Below are 14022 nucleotides of genomic sequence, written 5' to 3' on the forward strand. Positions count from 1 at the left end.
AACATCCTTGCTTTTCAGTACTCTAAAGAGGTCTTAACATGGTAGATTTACCAACTGCAACTCCTCTTCTGAGCTCTTGGCTACTGCCTCCGTGAGCATTAATTGTGCATCCAAGCAAGATGAAATTCTTGACAACTTCACTCCTTTTTTCCATTTGTCCTGATGTTATTGGTCCAGTGGTGAGGGTTGGGGTCTTCTTTACATTGAGTTGTAATTCACACCGAAGGCTACAATCCTTGATCTTCATTAGCAAGGGTTTCAAGTCCCCCTCACTTTCAACAAGCCAGGTTGGGTCATCTGCATATTGCAGGTTGTTCATAAGCCCTCCTCCAAAACTCATGCCAAATTCTTCTTCATATCATCCGGTTTCTCTGAGGATTTGCTCAGCACACAGATTGGGTAAGTATGGTGAGAGGATACATCCCTGGAGCACACCTTTCCTCATTTTAAACCCTTGTTTGTTCACCTAGCTGCTTGTTACTCCACATAATATGTGTGGTGCGTTCCTAAAATCAAACTCACTGTGAGTCACTTTTGACTCACAGAGACCCTATAGGACAGGGTCAAACTGCCCCTGTGGGTCTCCAAGACTGACTATTTACAAGAGTGGAAAGCCTCATCTTTCCCCTGTGGAGCGACTGGAAACTTGGAACGGCTAATTCACGGTTAACAACCCAATACGTAATCAGAGCATCACAAGGGCTAGTGTGTTAGTAGACTGATTGCTGCCAAGCTACCACGAGAAGATTGGTAAATCACCTGTTAATAGATTAATTTTGATGTAACTTATTTTAGCAACACAAAAGCCTCAGGGAAAGAAGGAAATTGCTTTTTGTTAGATCCTGTGTTAGTCCGGGTAGACTAGAGAAACAGATTCATAGAGACACTGATGTGAATAAGAAAGCGCTTTATATACAAGAGCAATTGAATATTGAGAAAACATCCCAGCCCAGTCCAGATCAAGTCCATAAGTCCAATATTAGCCCTTATGTCTGATACCAATCTATAAATTCCTCTTCAGACACATGAAACACAAGCAGTGACGTCAAATGCAGGATGATCATAGGCCAGTGGGTGGGAAGTCTTGTGGATCCAGTGCTGTTGTAAGCATCTCAGTGGTGGCAGGGGTCTCCACGTGGCTTCTCCGGCTCCAGAGGTCTGGTTGCTTCAGGGTAGGTCCATGTGACTTCTCTAGCTCCCAGGGTATAGCACCATGTGTCTTGTCTGTAGTGTGTCTCCAAGGGAGTGAGCAGAGAGAGAATCTCTCATCTCCAAGGAGGAAAACACAGAAATTCCCAGAATTCCAAGGAGAAGGCCACGCCCACACAGAGGCCTCATTGGTTGTTACCACATAGAGTCGTGTCTAAGCCAAGTTTTTCAGCACATTTTTAATTCCGTTTTTGTGGTAAAATAGGTGCCACAGCTGATATTTGGGTTGGCTTATCTGCGAGTATATACAGTATATCTTGATTGACAGGCCAGACTCCACCCTTCACTCATAATCCTCTCAAATTAACCCCAGATTATGTCACAACCAAAGATCCTGTTGAATTCGTCTGAGTCATAGTGACTCATGGTCTGCCCGGTGCTGTGCCATCCTCACAATCACTGCTGTGTTTGAGTCCATCGCTGCACCACCATCTGTCTTGTGGAGGGTCTTCTTCTCTGCGCCCCTCCACTCCACCAAGCACGGTGTCCTTTTCCAGGGACTGGCTCTCCTGAGCATGTGTCCAAAGTACATGAGACAGAGTTTTACCACTCTGGCCTCAAAGAGCTCCCCCAGCCATTCGTCTGTTCTCTGGCAGCCCCCGGTGCACTCGGTGTTTGCCAACACCACACTTCATCGCATCCATTCTTCGTCTCCTCCGCAATTGGGCAGCTTTTTCATGCCACGAAGGCGATTGAAAGTGGCCTGGGTCAGCTGAACCGTAGCCTTCAGAGTGACCTCTTTGAAGTACTTTACGGAGGTCACGTGCAGCAGATTGACTCTGTGTGCTGCCCAGCCCGATCCCTTGACTTGCTTCTGTGGCCTCTGACCCTGGGTCCAAGTACACCGACCTCCTTGACAGTGTCAGTCTTTCCCTGCTTATCATGTTGCCTCTGGGCGGTGTCTTAAGGGGCAATCTGTATTGAAAGTTGTAGTTTCAGTCTCTGTCAGTAAGTGCTTCCAGTCTTTAAAGAAGATTTAAGGGAACTAGAGTGTGATTTTTGTGGGTTTTTTTCACATGTAATTTTTTTAATTGTAAAAATATAGCCATTTATTGTCTTCAAAGCATTTTCAAGTGGCTTCCATCGTAGAGTATTGCAAGTTATTTCAGCACCTAGCTAGACTGCTTGGATGAGCCTTCTGGTGGGTGTTTCATGTTATGGTCATAGTTCGGTGTAGCACAATACTTTAGGTCTCTTTGAATCTGCTGCATCAATATATTAATTTTAAATCTCGTAGTCTATAGTGTCTCATTATTGGCAGATCGCTTTTTCAGAACTCTGTAATAAGTTTCCACTTATACAAAGTTATCACAAAAGATTCTAGAAAAATCTCAAAAATGAGAGGAAGCAAAATGAAGGCACACATCTAAACTCAGAAGTGACCAGGGTGAACCTTGCTCCCTTGCAGCCATCCCTCTGCAGGCTGCTGTGTTGACACATCGCAGCTGAATGACAGCGTAGCTACCTTTTTGTAATGAATATTTTACCCCTTCTCTCTTAATGACTTGAAAAATAGTTTTCTCAGGATCGTAACTATCCACTATGCCTACTTCTTCAGAACGAGACTGGGTGGCGTAGTGGGTTATTCATTGGGCTGCTAACTGCAAGGTCAGCAGTTTGAAACCACCGGCCACTCCTCGGGAGAAGGATGAGGCTTTCTACTCCTGTAAAGAGTCACAGTCTTGGGAACCCACAGGGTGGCTCCGCCCTGCCATCCAGGCTTGCTGTGAGTTGGCTCTGCCTGGGTGACGGTGCGTTTGAGAGGAGCCGGCTTCTTTCTGCTGACATACTCTCCGTTTCATGTCTGCACTTGTAATCTATTTGACCATTTCCCTTGTGGGAAACACTCGGTTATTTCCAGTGTATTATGCTTGTAAACAATGGTACAATAAAGACCTGATGGCCAAATCTTGGATAGATCACTTTTCACATCCTTTCCAACATGTTTTATTGACTATTTTCAGATACAGGCATGAAATTGCCCATGACGGGCAGAGGATTTACATCTTGGGAGGTGGTACTTCCTGGACCGCTTATTCCTTAAACAAGGTAAAAACAACCCAAACCAAAGGGGAAATGGGAATGAGCTCAGCGAGTCTTATTACTTGCAGTATTTTAATTTGGGGCTGGGTTGTTCATCAATGCCTAGTTTGTGTTAGGTGTTTGTTTTTTTTTTAATCTAAGGTCAAACTCCTGAGTCCTGTTAGGTTTATTTCACCCTCACGGAGAGTGTGTTAGGAAAGTGAGGGGAGTGACCGGAGGAGGGGGACAGGAGCTTTGGAAACCAGAATGAAATTGGAGCCGGGTCTTCCCTCTGAATGTCAGTGCGGGCATGTGAGGGACTGCGCGTCACTCACTGTAGGAAACTGAGCCCCTAGGACACTCTACTCCCCCCCCCCCCCTCCACATCCCACCCACCTCTATCCCTAACATGTCACGCTGACCACCGGGCTCAAGGAAGGTCCAGAGTGGACACGGCATTCCTAGGAGGTTTCCCGATTCCATCCCTGCCAGCTTCCACTTGACTGTTCCCCCCTGTGCAATCCCATAAAAGCCAAAGCAGCCCCGCTTTTCTGTGGTAAATGTGATGTGTGTCCACAGTAGACCCAGTGAGGGAGGGAAGGATGGAAGGATGGGCGACGGATGGACAGACGGACGCCGTGCCCCCTCTGGGGTCCACTGTGTTGCTTTGTTTCCGCTGATTTCTTCAGTTCCTCCATGTGCTTCTGTTTCAGCCGCCTCTCTTAATGTTTGGCCTTATAGTGGAGTAAGGAGAAAGCCGAGAAATTAAAAAGGAGACATAATTTTAAAATAAGAATGCATATTTGTACAGGCTGTCGTTTAAAATCCAGCTCGCAGGCTGTCTAAAATTACAGTTACTTATCTGTGTGTGTCTGTATTTCTTCCTTTCTCTCTTCTCTCTCTCCAAGATCCACGCATACAACCTTGAAACAAATGCATGGGAGGAAATCGCAACAAAACCCCATGAAAAAATAGGTAAATTCCAAATGACGATCCCCTTATTGGCTGCACGCGTTTCCCCTGTGTTGGGACGGAAGCAGTCATTCAGTGAGCCGTGTGGCGACTCCGAGATGCTGAGCTGGGTTAGCAAGCCTTGCTCTAGCAGCCCCATTGGGGCTCTTCCTCAGGAGATGGTCGATTCTGGGGCAGGAGCAGGGCCTTGGGGCGGCATGAGAAGTGGGGGCTAGGCATTTGAATGAAGTTCTCCCTCCCTCTTTATAAGGTAAAGGGCCACAGTAGAGTCGCCTAACTGTGGCGCCTAAGACAGTGACCCTGCGGCCGAGTGCTTTCCGCACGCACTCAGCAGGGATTGGGAGGACCAGGCAGTGTCGGCTTGGCGCCACAGAGGGAGTGTTTTCAGCGAGTCTGTCTGTTGCTATGTCATGTCATGCTGCTGCCCGTCTCCTGTCAACAGTGGGATTTCTGTGTTCATGTGTTTGGCAGGTTTCCCTGCAGCCCGAAGATGTCACAGTTGTGTTCAAATAAAAAATGGTAAGGATTCTAAATAACTTTCTAAATAACTTTCATTTCTGCGATTAGTTAGCTGTCTGTGGGCAGTGCTATCCTCCCTAATGATACCCTCTCAAAACACATGCATGGCTTTGGGAAGAGTCAGTTTTTTGTAACCCACACTTAGGGGAAGTCCATAAAGTTATGTCTCTCTCTGCTCCTTGTTCATCCTATAAACCAGTGTGCTGCTTGCGCTCCCAGAGAACACACAGCTTGGCAGTAGTGTGGGTCTTGTTACTGTACCACCTGCTCCTCCGGCACTCCACCTCCTCAGGTGACTGTCCATCTGATGGGGTGGGGCTGACGTTCTCGACTGCTTCTACCATGGAGACCTGAGTGGGCTCCTCGAGAGCGTCTTCATTAAAGCCTCTGCTGCGGGGGAAGCTCGCGTAGAGCTCCTCACTCATTCTTTGGCCATATTAATTACCACAAAGACATCGTGTGGCTTCAGAATGCAGCTGCTCTATCGAAATGGGGTCAACGGGTCTTCTTTGGATAACTTTTTGGCCCTTTAACTAACAGCTTATTGTGTTACTTGCGCTCCTTCCTAAACTTGCAGGGCGGAAGGCGTGTGTGAGTGAGTTGGAGAGCTTGTATCCTTTCTGCAGCTTCATTGGGCCTCGCTGCACTGAGGTGATGCCGCACCCCCAGCACAGAGGCCCTTTTTATGAAGTGTCAGGCTTGGGGGATAAGATGTCCAGAGAGTGGCGCTGTACTGCACAGGCGTTCTTGAATCCTAGCCAGAAGCTTCCAGCTCATTGTGTGGCTTGATGAAGTATCAGCTCAGACTGGATCCGGACTTGAATGTCGACGTGTGTTAAGTGGATGCTCTGAGGAAGCACCCTTCAGAAGGAATTGGCCTCATTCTGGACATTTGGTTCAGAGGTTTACATAGCCTTGGTTACAGGATATCTAATTAGTCATAACTCATTTTACCCCCAAAAGCTTTAACTTAGGGACATTTTTTTATGACACAAACAACTCTACTGGACTTCCTATTGCCCTCTCCCAACAAGAAGAAAGTTTAAAATCCCACCCACTGCCATCATGTTGATGTTAGTTGATGACCCTGTAGGGAGAGTAGAGCTGCCCCTGTGGGTTTCTGAGGCTGTAAATCTTTACAGAAGCAGAAAGCCTCATCGTTCTGCCAGGGAGCTGCTGGTAGGTTTGAACTGCTGACCTTGAGGTGAGCAGCCCCCAGCGAGTAACCACTCCCCACTCCCCCCGGGCTCCTTGAAGACAGCTTGCAGAGCACTGTCTTTGTGCTCTCCAAACCGGACCCTGTTTCTCCTCTGGCTGAGGGCCCCACAGAGGAGGCGCTTTTCCACGGGGCAGGTGATGTCACCCTGTCTAGCTCCAGACTTAGAGAAGAGTCCCTGTGTCCATGGTGACCTCCAGCACCTTTTGTTGGGTCCGTGTGCACTAAAAGATTTTGAATGAGTGGCTAACACTTAAAACAACATCCCAGTGTTTGGGTCTGTAAGTCCAGATGTCTGGCTTTCTTGAAGAATAGGCCTCCCTGTGGACTGTGGGCTGAGCCCCTTGCATGGCCCCACCCGCTAGACAGCCCTGCTCTGGCCCCATGGATGCATGTGCACTCTCTCTGCTGCACCTCCGCACCCGTCCACTCCCCTGGAGAAACCCTGGTAGAAAGCCTCCTGAGAAGCATCACCGGTCTGAGCTCTCGAAGACCTTGGCGTCATGTCCCAACCCTGTTGACGTAGAAGCATTGACCAGGGCTACCTGTCTCTAACCCTTCCCGTGGTGTGATGTGGACTTTCTCTTTCTTTCGGTAGATGTTTTTATTTGTGGGGGCTATAACGGAGAGGTGATCTTGGGCGACATCTGGAAGTTGAATCTGCAGACTTTCCAGTGGGTGAAGCTCCCGGCTACCATGCCCGAGCCAGTTTATTTTCACTGTGCGGCTGTCACACCAGTAAGTCTGTGTTCTCCTGTCCTCCTCGCAGAGTTGCAGAGGATAAGGAAATCCGCTTAGGGGGAGGGAGGCCGAGGGCCCTGAGATCAACAAACGTAGCACTAAGATGTTTTCTTAAAACTTCCTCCCAAAACTAGCCAGACCTGAGAGGATGGGGCGCAGTCGGGGAGGGGGTGCAGCATCGTGCAGCATCTTGAAGGGAAGGACCACACAGGATGGTAGTGTCACCCAGAATGCCACATTTGTGAAGCTCCCCGCCAGGGTTCAAAGCAAACACCTTCCTGTTGAGCTTTGCATTGGACACAAGGGCACCCAATCTGGTCTTGCTTTAATTCCGCTTGCTGAAGTTGTGCCGTTTTCAGTCAGCGGTAGGTCCCGGAGTAGCCCCTCATTGTGGAGCTCTTTGAGGGCCTGGCAGGCACCAGCATGGGACCCGCGAGGACTTGTTTTGGTGTCCTCTCCCCAAGTTCAGCCACTGTGTGATATGGCTGCGTGGGCCTTGGTGCCTGTGGCTGGCTCTGTGAGCGTGCCCCTCTGACTGACTGCCGTCTCTCCCCAGGCCGGCTGCATGTACATCCACGGGGGAGTGGTGAACATCCACGAGAACAAACGGACTGGCTCCCTGTTCAAGATCTGGCTGGTGGTACCCAGCCTGCTGGAACTGGCCTGGGAGCGGCTGCTAGCCGCCTTCCCCAACCTGGCCAACCTCTCCCGGACACAGCTTCTGCACCTCGGCCTTACGCAGGGACTCATCGAGCGCTTGAAATGAGGATTTCCGGGTTGTTCATTGATACTGGAAATTTAATTTAAAGAGACTCCTTTATTTATGGGCAGTGGAGACTGTGCTACAGAGAGGACTGGTTCCCCTGATCACGGCCTTACTCAGAAAATACATCAGATGCCTTTCTGTACATTGGTTTTTAAGTTTCTGGAACCCTGACTTTCCCCGCTTCCTTGACTGCTTCTCCCTCCAGTATGCAATCCCACTGCCCCCATCCTCCTCCGTGAGGGAGCTGAGGGAGTCTAGAAGGACCTTAATCATGTTAGGAATCAAGATAAGATAGCCCAGTGATGTAAAGGAACGCTGAGCCTATGGCCATGCCTGCCAATGCTCTACCCATTCAAATAATGGTGTTACCCACAAAAACGAAAAGGGGAAAGAGAAAAGGCAAGAAACCAGCAATGGCAAGCAGTAGTCACCATCCGAGGTCAGAACCAGGCGGCTGGCCAGGAGACTCTTGCAGGCCATGCTAAAGCGAGCTGATCCGCTTGCTCCTTGAGGCGTCTGCTGGGCTGGCCGGGCTCTTGGCAGCCAGCTTGCCGTCCTGCTGCATAGATTCCCCAGACCTGCCCATGGCTCAGCAGCTCGTGGTCCGTTTCTTTCTTCTCCTCCCTCTGGTGCCCAGGGCGCATGTGTGCACAGCGTCAGAGTGCTTCACACAGGGCAGTCTTGAAGGTCTGTATTTATGCATGGCTTCAAGCAACTCTTCTATCTCCTTGGGAAACTGGCGGAAATAGGTGGCGTAAATGCCAGGGCCATAAACCAGTTCTGGCCACAGGGTCTTAGGGTCACACCTGCTGGGGCTTGTTATTTGGCTCCTGCTCCGGCTGGGGCCTGGGACTGTCACGAGAAAGCTGGGACTGATTCCAGTCCAGACCTCTCCCTCAGACTGTTCATTTCCTTTCTCACCTTGACCCTGCTCCCATCACCTTCTCAGGCAACAGGCTTTCTCCCTAGAAAGCCAGCTGGCCCCAGGTGTGTCTGTCTCCCAGCCAGCTGCCGCCTTGTCTGTCTGCAAGCCTGTGCACGGTGCTCTGAGTGGTTCACTCGTCCTTGGAGAAACGGCCCTCGGAGAAAAGCCACACTCCATCCTGCCTGAAGAACCAACTGCCCTTTTAGAAATGGAATAGCATTCTTCTTTTTGTTAACGTGCAATTTTTGTTCTAGTGCTTTTTTCTTTGCGCTTCTGAAAGGGAAAGGGCCTCCATTCACCCATCTCCCTCCCACAGTGCCATCAGGCTGGGCCGGTGGAGGCAGGACAGAGGTGCCTGGCGGGGAGGCCAAGGGTGGGCACTGTGCTGCTCAGGGGGCTGGGTGGGGCATTGGGGACACCTTGATGTGTCCCTACAAGTGCCTCTTTTTTCACCTCGCTTTTAAATTCTTCCTTCATCCCACACAGGACCTCTGTAGCTTCTGCGTGGTTTTAAAATCACCTTTGAGTTCTGGCTAAATTGTTATCTCCTGGTGTCTGGGGTTGGGAAAGAGATGACCTTGGCCTCCGGACGTGGCCTTCTGATGCCCGGGTGTTCCTTTGGCCTGGAGCGCAGCTTCTGTACAGTCCCGTGTGTCATACCACTCACCTGAGTGTGGGTCCTCGGGGCTTGAGGGTCATGAGGCCGTGGCAGGACGGGGAATAGTTCTCCCAGGGGTTTCGCACCCCGTCCGTGCCCCTTACGTCCTGCCATTGCCAGCCTACTCAGCATTTCACCCCTAACCCCCCATGTATGGGCGTGCTCCTCTGAGGAGCCCCTCCCCGAGAGCACTTCTGAGAGCAAGCTCCACAGGCCCACACAGCTCTGCTGCCTTCGCCGTCCTGGCTCTGGGAGCCGGAGTAGCCCGGCTGTCAGGCAGGGGAGGGCGAGTCACAGTGTCTTTCTCCAGAGACAAGCCTGGCCGGCCGCTCAGCCTCTGTGCCCACCCTATGACACCGAGGTCCTGGGGTTCTGAGCTGGCGCATGGATCACCCTGCCGCTTCAGCTGGGAGAGGAGGCCTGGCCCCCCCACACTGGCTGTCACCCTTCCAAGCCCCCGAGGCTGTCTTCTCCAAGGGGACCTTGGAGGCCTCCATCTACAGCGTCTCTCTGCGGTAACGCTAGTAATGTTGCAGCCTGGTGCTGGAGAGCCCACGTGTGCGAGTTCTGGTTGCCAAAGGAAGCGCTGTGACGACTTCACGTAGGTGACTGGGCTGGGCCGCAGTGTGTGTCTGGGAGTCCATGCCAGCTGCTTCTCAGCCTCCCGGAGGCACGCCCAGCACTTGGGTGCAGTGTGTCAGCTCCAGTGCAATACAGAGATGATCCACCCCGGGTGTGGTGCGGTTCGGTTCGGGGCGCTCCTCTGGCTGGCGTGGGGTGCCAGTGCACTACTTGAGTCAAACCACACGAAGGTTTTTAGCTGTGAACCTCTGGCTTTAGCCAGCACTCGCATAGCTGGATTTCCAAGTTCAGGTTTTCAGACTCCGTTTCTTACAGAGACTTTCTGTTCTGAGTTTGTTGCAGTTGGGGTTCCGTTCCCAGCCCTCCTTCACGCTTCTCTGTTTGCACATCTTCCCACATGGCACCCCCCCAGTACAAAGCAGCCCTGCAGGGAGTTTCCGGAACCGAGAAAGGAAACCCTGGTGCTTTGTGCCGTCAGCTCTCCAGGTCTAGGCTGTGGTGTTGAGACTTTGTTACATGAACAAAGCAAGGCTTTCTTCATCCAATAGAGTAACTTCCAGATCCTGGAAAATCTACCCCCCCATGTGGGGTCATTTGGAATGTTCACTACGGAAACCCTTTCCCCTGGCCGAATGTTTGGGTTTTTTTATCAGGGTTTTTTCATCCGAGCAACAGGATGTAAAACTTGGCTCTAGTCTATTCATGCCTGTTACAGAGCCAGATGTAAAGAGTATTAAAAGTAATAACATTTCTAAACAAAGCAGTTTTTTTAATGTGTGTTACCTTGGGTTACCCAGAGTAGTCTGAGGAAACACAGGTGACTGCAGTCTGCAGAGAATCCGAGTTTCCACTTGTTTATCAAGCCCCCCTTCCCCCGCTGGTTTCGTTCTTACTCCTCCCCACTGTCCCACAAGCACCTCTCCTCTTCTCGGAGTGGGGTTAAGCAGGCGGGAGGGACAGCAAGAGAACAGGTCTCAGGGGGGCAGTCCAGCCGGACAGCTCTTGCCAGGCACCCTGGGGTGGCCCTGAGTCAGAGGCCTCCCCACCCGCTCTGCGGCTGCAGCAGTCCCCCCAGGCCCCGCACTTCCTGGGTCACCCCGCCAGGCCTCAACACCCATGGGAAGAAAGGGCTGTGCTGTGAGGGGTGCAGGAGCCTTCTCTTTTTGTCTTGAAAAAAGAGTCACAGTTAGATGCACCCTCTACGACCTGACCCTGTCCCCGTGTCGGTTGTCCTTCTGTGAAACTGTCGTGTCTGTGTGTGGTCTCAACAGGGCACCGAGAGTGCCTCAGGCTGCTGAACCCTCTGCCTGCCCGCACCCCAATTCTCACAGAAAGCCATTTCTGTCGTCCCCCCCCCCCCGGCTTGGCTGCAGCCGAGGGTGTACAATGTTATGGCCAGCTGCAGGAGCTGCTCACCGTTACCGCCTTGCCGGCCTGGGGACCCCAGGAGCTGAGGCTGGTGCCCAGCTGTGCCATGCGCACCCCACCCCCGAGTCTGTTGGGGTCCCTAGCGACCTCATCCCTGGTCTGGTGTTGTGATTCAAAGTGGTACCATCTTTTTAGTGTAATTTCCAAGTTTGAACCCCCCCCCCCAGTTTTTAGCAGTCATTTCCAACCCCTGCTTAGTCTGTGTACAGGGTGAGCCACAGGCAGTACCTGGAGAGAAAACAAACCTATCTCAACATGCTTCGGCCATGGTGCTTTCCCTAGAGAACACAAAGGAGGCTTCAGAAAGCCCTGGCTCTCTCTCGAAAGCTGCTTCCTTGTACCAGGAGCCTGAGCAGGAAGAATGTGGTGCCAGGTGACACCTCTCCCCTCCATCAGGGCATCTTTCCACAAAGATGTCCCTGGAAGCAGCTGCGTAGGAAAGGGCAGGTGGGGTCCCAGGGTGCACTGAGCTCACACCTGCAGACCAGGTCTGCTCCCCTTGCTCTTGAGCTGCTTCCCCCCCCACCCCCCAGATCACAAAGTACGGGAACCCCTTTGCAGTCTGGTGTGCATGCCGTATGATCGGGACAGCCGTTCCACCCTCCAGTACAGTGGATCTACCCCACTCGTCCAGTCCGTATTGATTTACCTTGTCAGTGTGTTGCTGTTGGTTTTCTAAAACAATCTGGTCAATAAACCTTCTCCAAATCTACTTGGCTCGAAGCTGCCTCCATTGTCTGTCTCGGGTGTGTGTGTGCGCACATGAGTTCACCTGTGTGCCCTGTGCAACAGTCCTGCCCAGCCCCCACCCAGGACTGCCTGTTCCAATAGCCTCCGACCATCTGCTTTGCCCCCCACCCCCCATCCCCCGGGGGAGCACCTGGACACACAGTGCCACCAGCAGGAGTGGGGGCAGCCCCACTTTCTTGTATTGACCATCGCGCGGTGCTATGGAGCCCCAGGCTGAGGTTGGAGTCCAGCGTTTCTCTGGACTTGGGGCTACAGGGAAACATGAGCATGTCCCCACCGTCATTTTATGCCCCAGGAGGAGTTGTGCTCTTTGCAGGGGCTCTTGGGGATGCAACTCACTTTCTCCTTGACTGTTTTTTTTTTTTTTTTTGCTGGATGCTTCCCTCTCCAGAGCAGTCTGGATAGGCATCCACTGCCTGCATGGAGAAAGGTGACCAGCCGCATCCCATCAGCACCCAGGGTGCCGAGCTCTCCTTGAAGACCGGCGGGAAGCAGCGAGCCCTGTGTGGCCTTAGATGAGCTCACTCCCTGCCCTCCAGTCAATGCTGACTCTGCCACCCACTGTGGGTTTCTGAGTCTTTCTCCCGAGGAGCTGCTGGCGGTTTTGAACTGCCGAACTTGCAGATGCAGCCCATGGTTAAGCACTCCATCACCAGGGATCCTACCTTAGATCAGCAGAGGTTTAAAATAACTCTGTTACATCTTGTTTCGGTTTTGGATAAGGTTCTCTAGCCCCATGGTGCGGGGAGGGGGTTGGTGTGAGGGGGGATTGGTTTGGTGGCCTCATCCAGTGTGTAGTAAATTCTAGTGTGTCAAGACCCTCCCACTAAGCTGTTCTACCAGACGAGCACTGCCGCGCGCTGTTGCAGCAGTGTAACGTCTGCCGTGATGGCTGGAGGGGAAAGGACGTTGTGTGAAACCATCCATTTCCATGCCGCTGTCTTAGCAAAGGGCCAGCTTCCACGTCTTCTGGGACGATGAACATGTTCCATGTCTGCACTGCCCCACACCATGGCCACTAGCCACAGGCGATACTCAGCGCTTCCATGTGGCTCATGTGGCTGGGAGGGGCAGTCATTGGGTAGTTCAAAGGGTGGGGCTGGAATAGTCCTAGTTTTTAAAGGTCCTCATGAACTCAGATCCCCCCCAATGGGTATTTGGAAATCTTTGATAGGAAAGCCAATCCCACAGGTGCGTGGAAGGGAAAAACAGAAAGGAGGAACTTAAACAAAAGAAGAAAATGCCTGCCCTCCCACCCCCGTCTCATCATCCCCTCATCCTGCGTTGTCTCTGCAGAGTTCTGCAGGAGCCCAAGCCCCAGGCCGAGGTGCAGACCACCCATCCTGCACCGTCCTAGGGTGGGGGTCTGGGGCTGGCTTGGAAGTCTGGAACATTTTTAGGTCTCTGGTGCCTCCTCCAGCAGTCGGCTCACCAGCAGCTGACCTGGGTGCCAGCAGCCTTGAGGTAGGTGGACATACGCCTAGGAGCACAGGCAATAGCTCACCCCCAAGTCCCAGGGCCATGGCAGGAGAAGGACAGAGACAGGTGGGCACTCTGGCCACATCCTATTTTAGACACACAGCAGGCCAAGAGCTTTAGCGTGGTTTTGCAGATGGCGACTGGGCAAAGGAGGGCTAGTGCCTGCCCTTGAGTCAGGAGAGCCCTGGGAAGCTAGGCTTCTAGCACCTTCCACCTGAGCCTGTGGTGTTCTGCTGCCGGGGCTGAGACCCATCACTGCTGAGGATTTTTCCAACTCCCCAACCCACGCCTCGGCAAGGAAACTGTGCCCACCAGAGATATGCACAGCCAGGCAAGCGGGCATCCTCGCCCTCCGGGTTCCTTTCCAGCCTCAGCCTCGCCCTGTTGGTAGGAAAAGGTACAAGGACCCACTGCCTTCCCAAGAGGAGGCTCCACCCCCAAACCAAAGCCAAATCTCCAGCCAATGCGTACTCTTACTGAGCCCAGAGGGCAGAGTGGACTTGCTCCTTGGGGTTTCTGAGGGCACACGGAGCAGGAAGCCTCGTCTTTCTCCCAGGGAGCACTACTGGGTCTGAACCGAGCCCAGTGCTTTGCCGCACTAAGCCCTCACGGCCTCCCAGACTCCCCTGAGACAGGCCAGATGGGCACCCACCATGATGGGAGAGTGCCCAGTTGCTGGGGGCTACTCTAAGCCCCACCACCCAACACTGGAGGCAGCCAGGGGGCTTTGCGCCCAGAGGTGCCTCACATTAGGG

The 14022-nt window shown here is 52.4% G+C and overlaps 1 protein-coding gene across 2 annotated transcripts in view; it reads left to right on the plus strand.

Moving 5' to 3' along the window:
- Window positions 1-11750, plus strand: part of KLHDC10 (kelch domain containing 10) — a 78963-nt gene extending 67213 nt beyond the window's left edge. For both annotated transcript variants that reach the window (XM_075558661.1, XM_075558662.1), the window contains 5 exons: window positions 3174-3258; window positions 4140-4206; window positions 4675-4722; window positions 6537-6676; window positions 7236-11750. In XM_075558661.1, the coding sequence (XP_075414776.1) occupies window positions 3174-3258; window positions 4140-4206; window positions 4675-4722; window positions 6537-6676; window positions 7236-7445 (550 nt within the window). In that variant the 3' untranslated portion in view covers window positions 7446-11750. The remainder of the gene's footprint in view (window positions 1-3173; window positions 3259-4139; window positions 4207-4674; window positions 4723-6536; window positions 6677-7235) is intronic.
- The last annotated feature ends 2272 nt before the right edge of the window (window positions 11751-14022 follow it).

Source organism: Tenrec ecaudatus, chromosome 9 (assembly GCF_050624435.1).
Source record: "Tenrec ecaudatus isolate mTenEca1 chromosome 9, mTenEca1.hap1, whole genome shotgun sequence".
Lineage (NCBI taxonomy): Eukaryota > Metazoa > Chordata > Mammalia > Afrosoricida > Tenrecidae > Tenrec > Tenrec ecaudatus.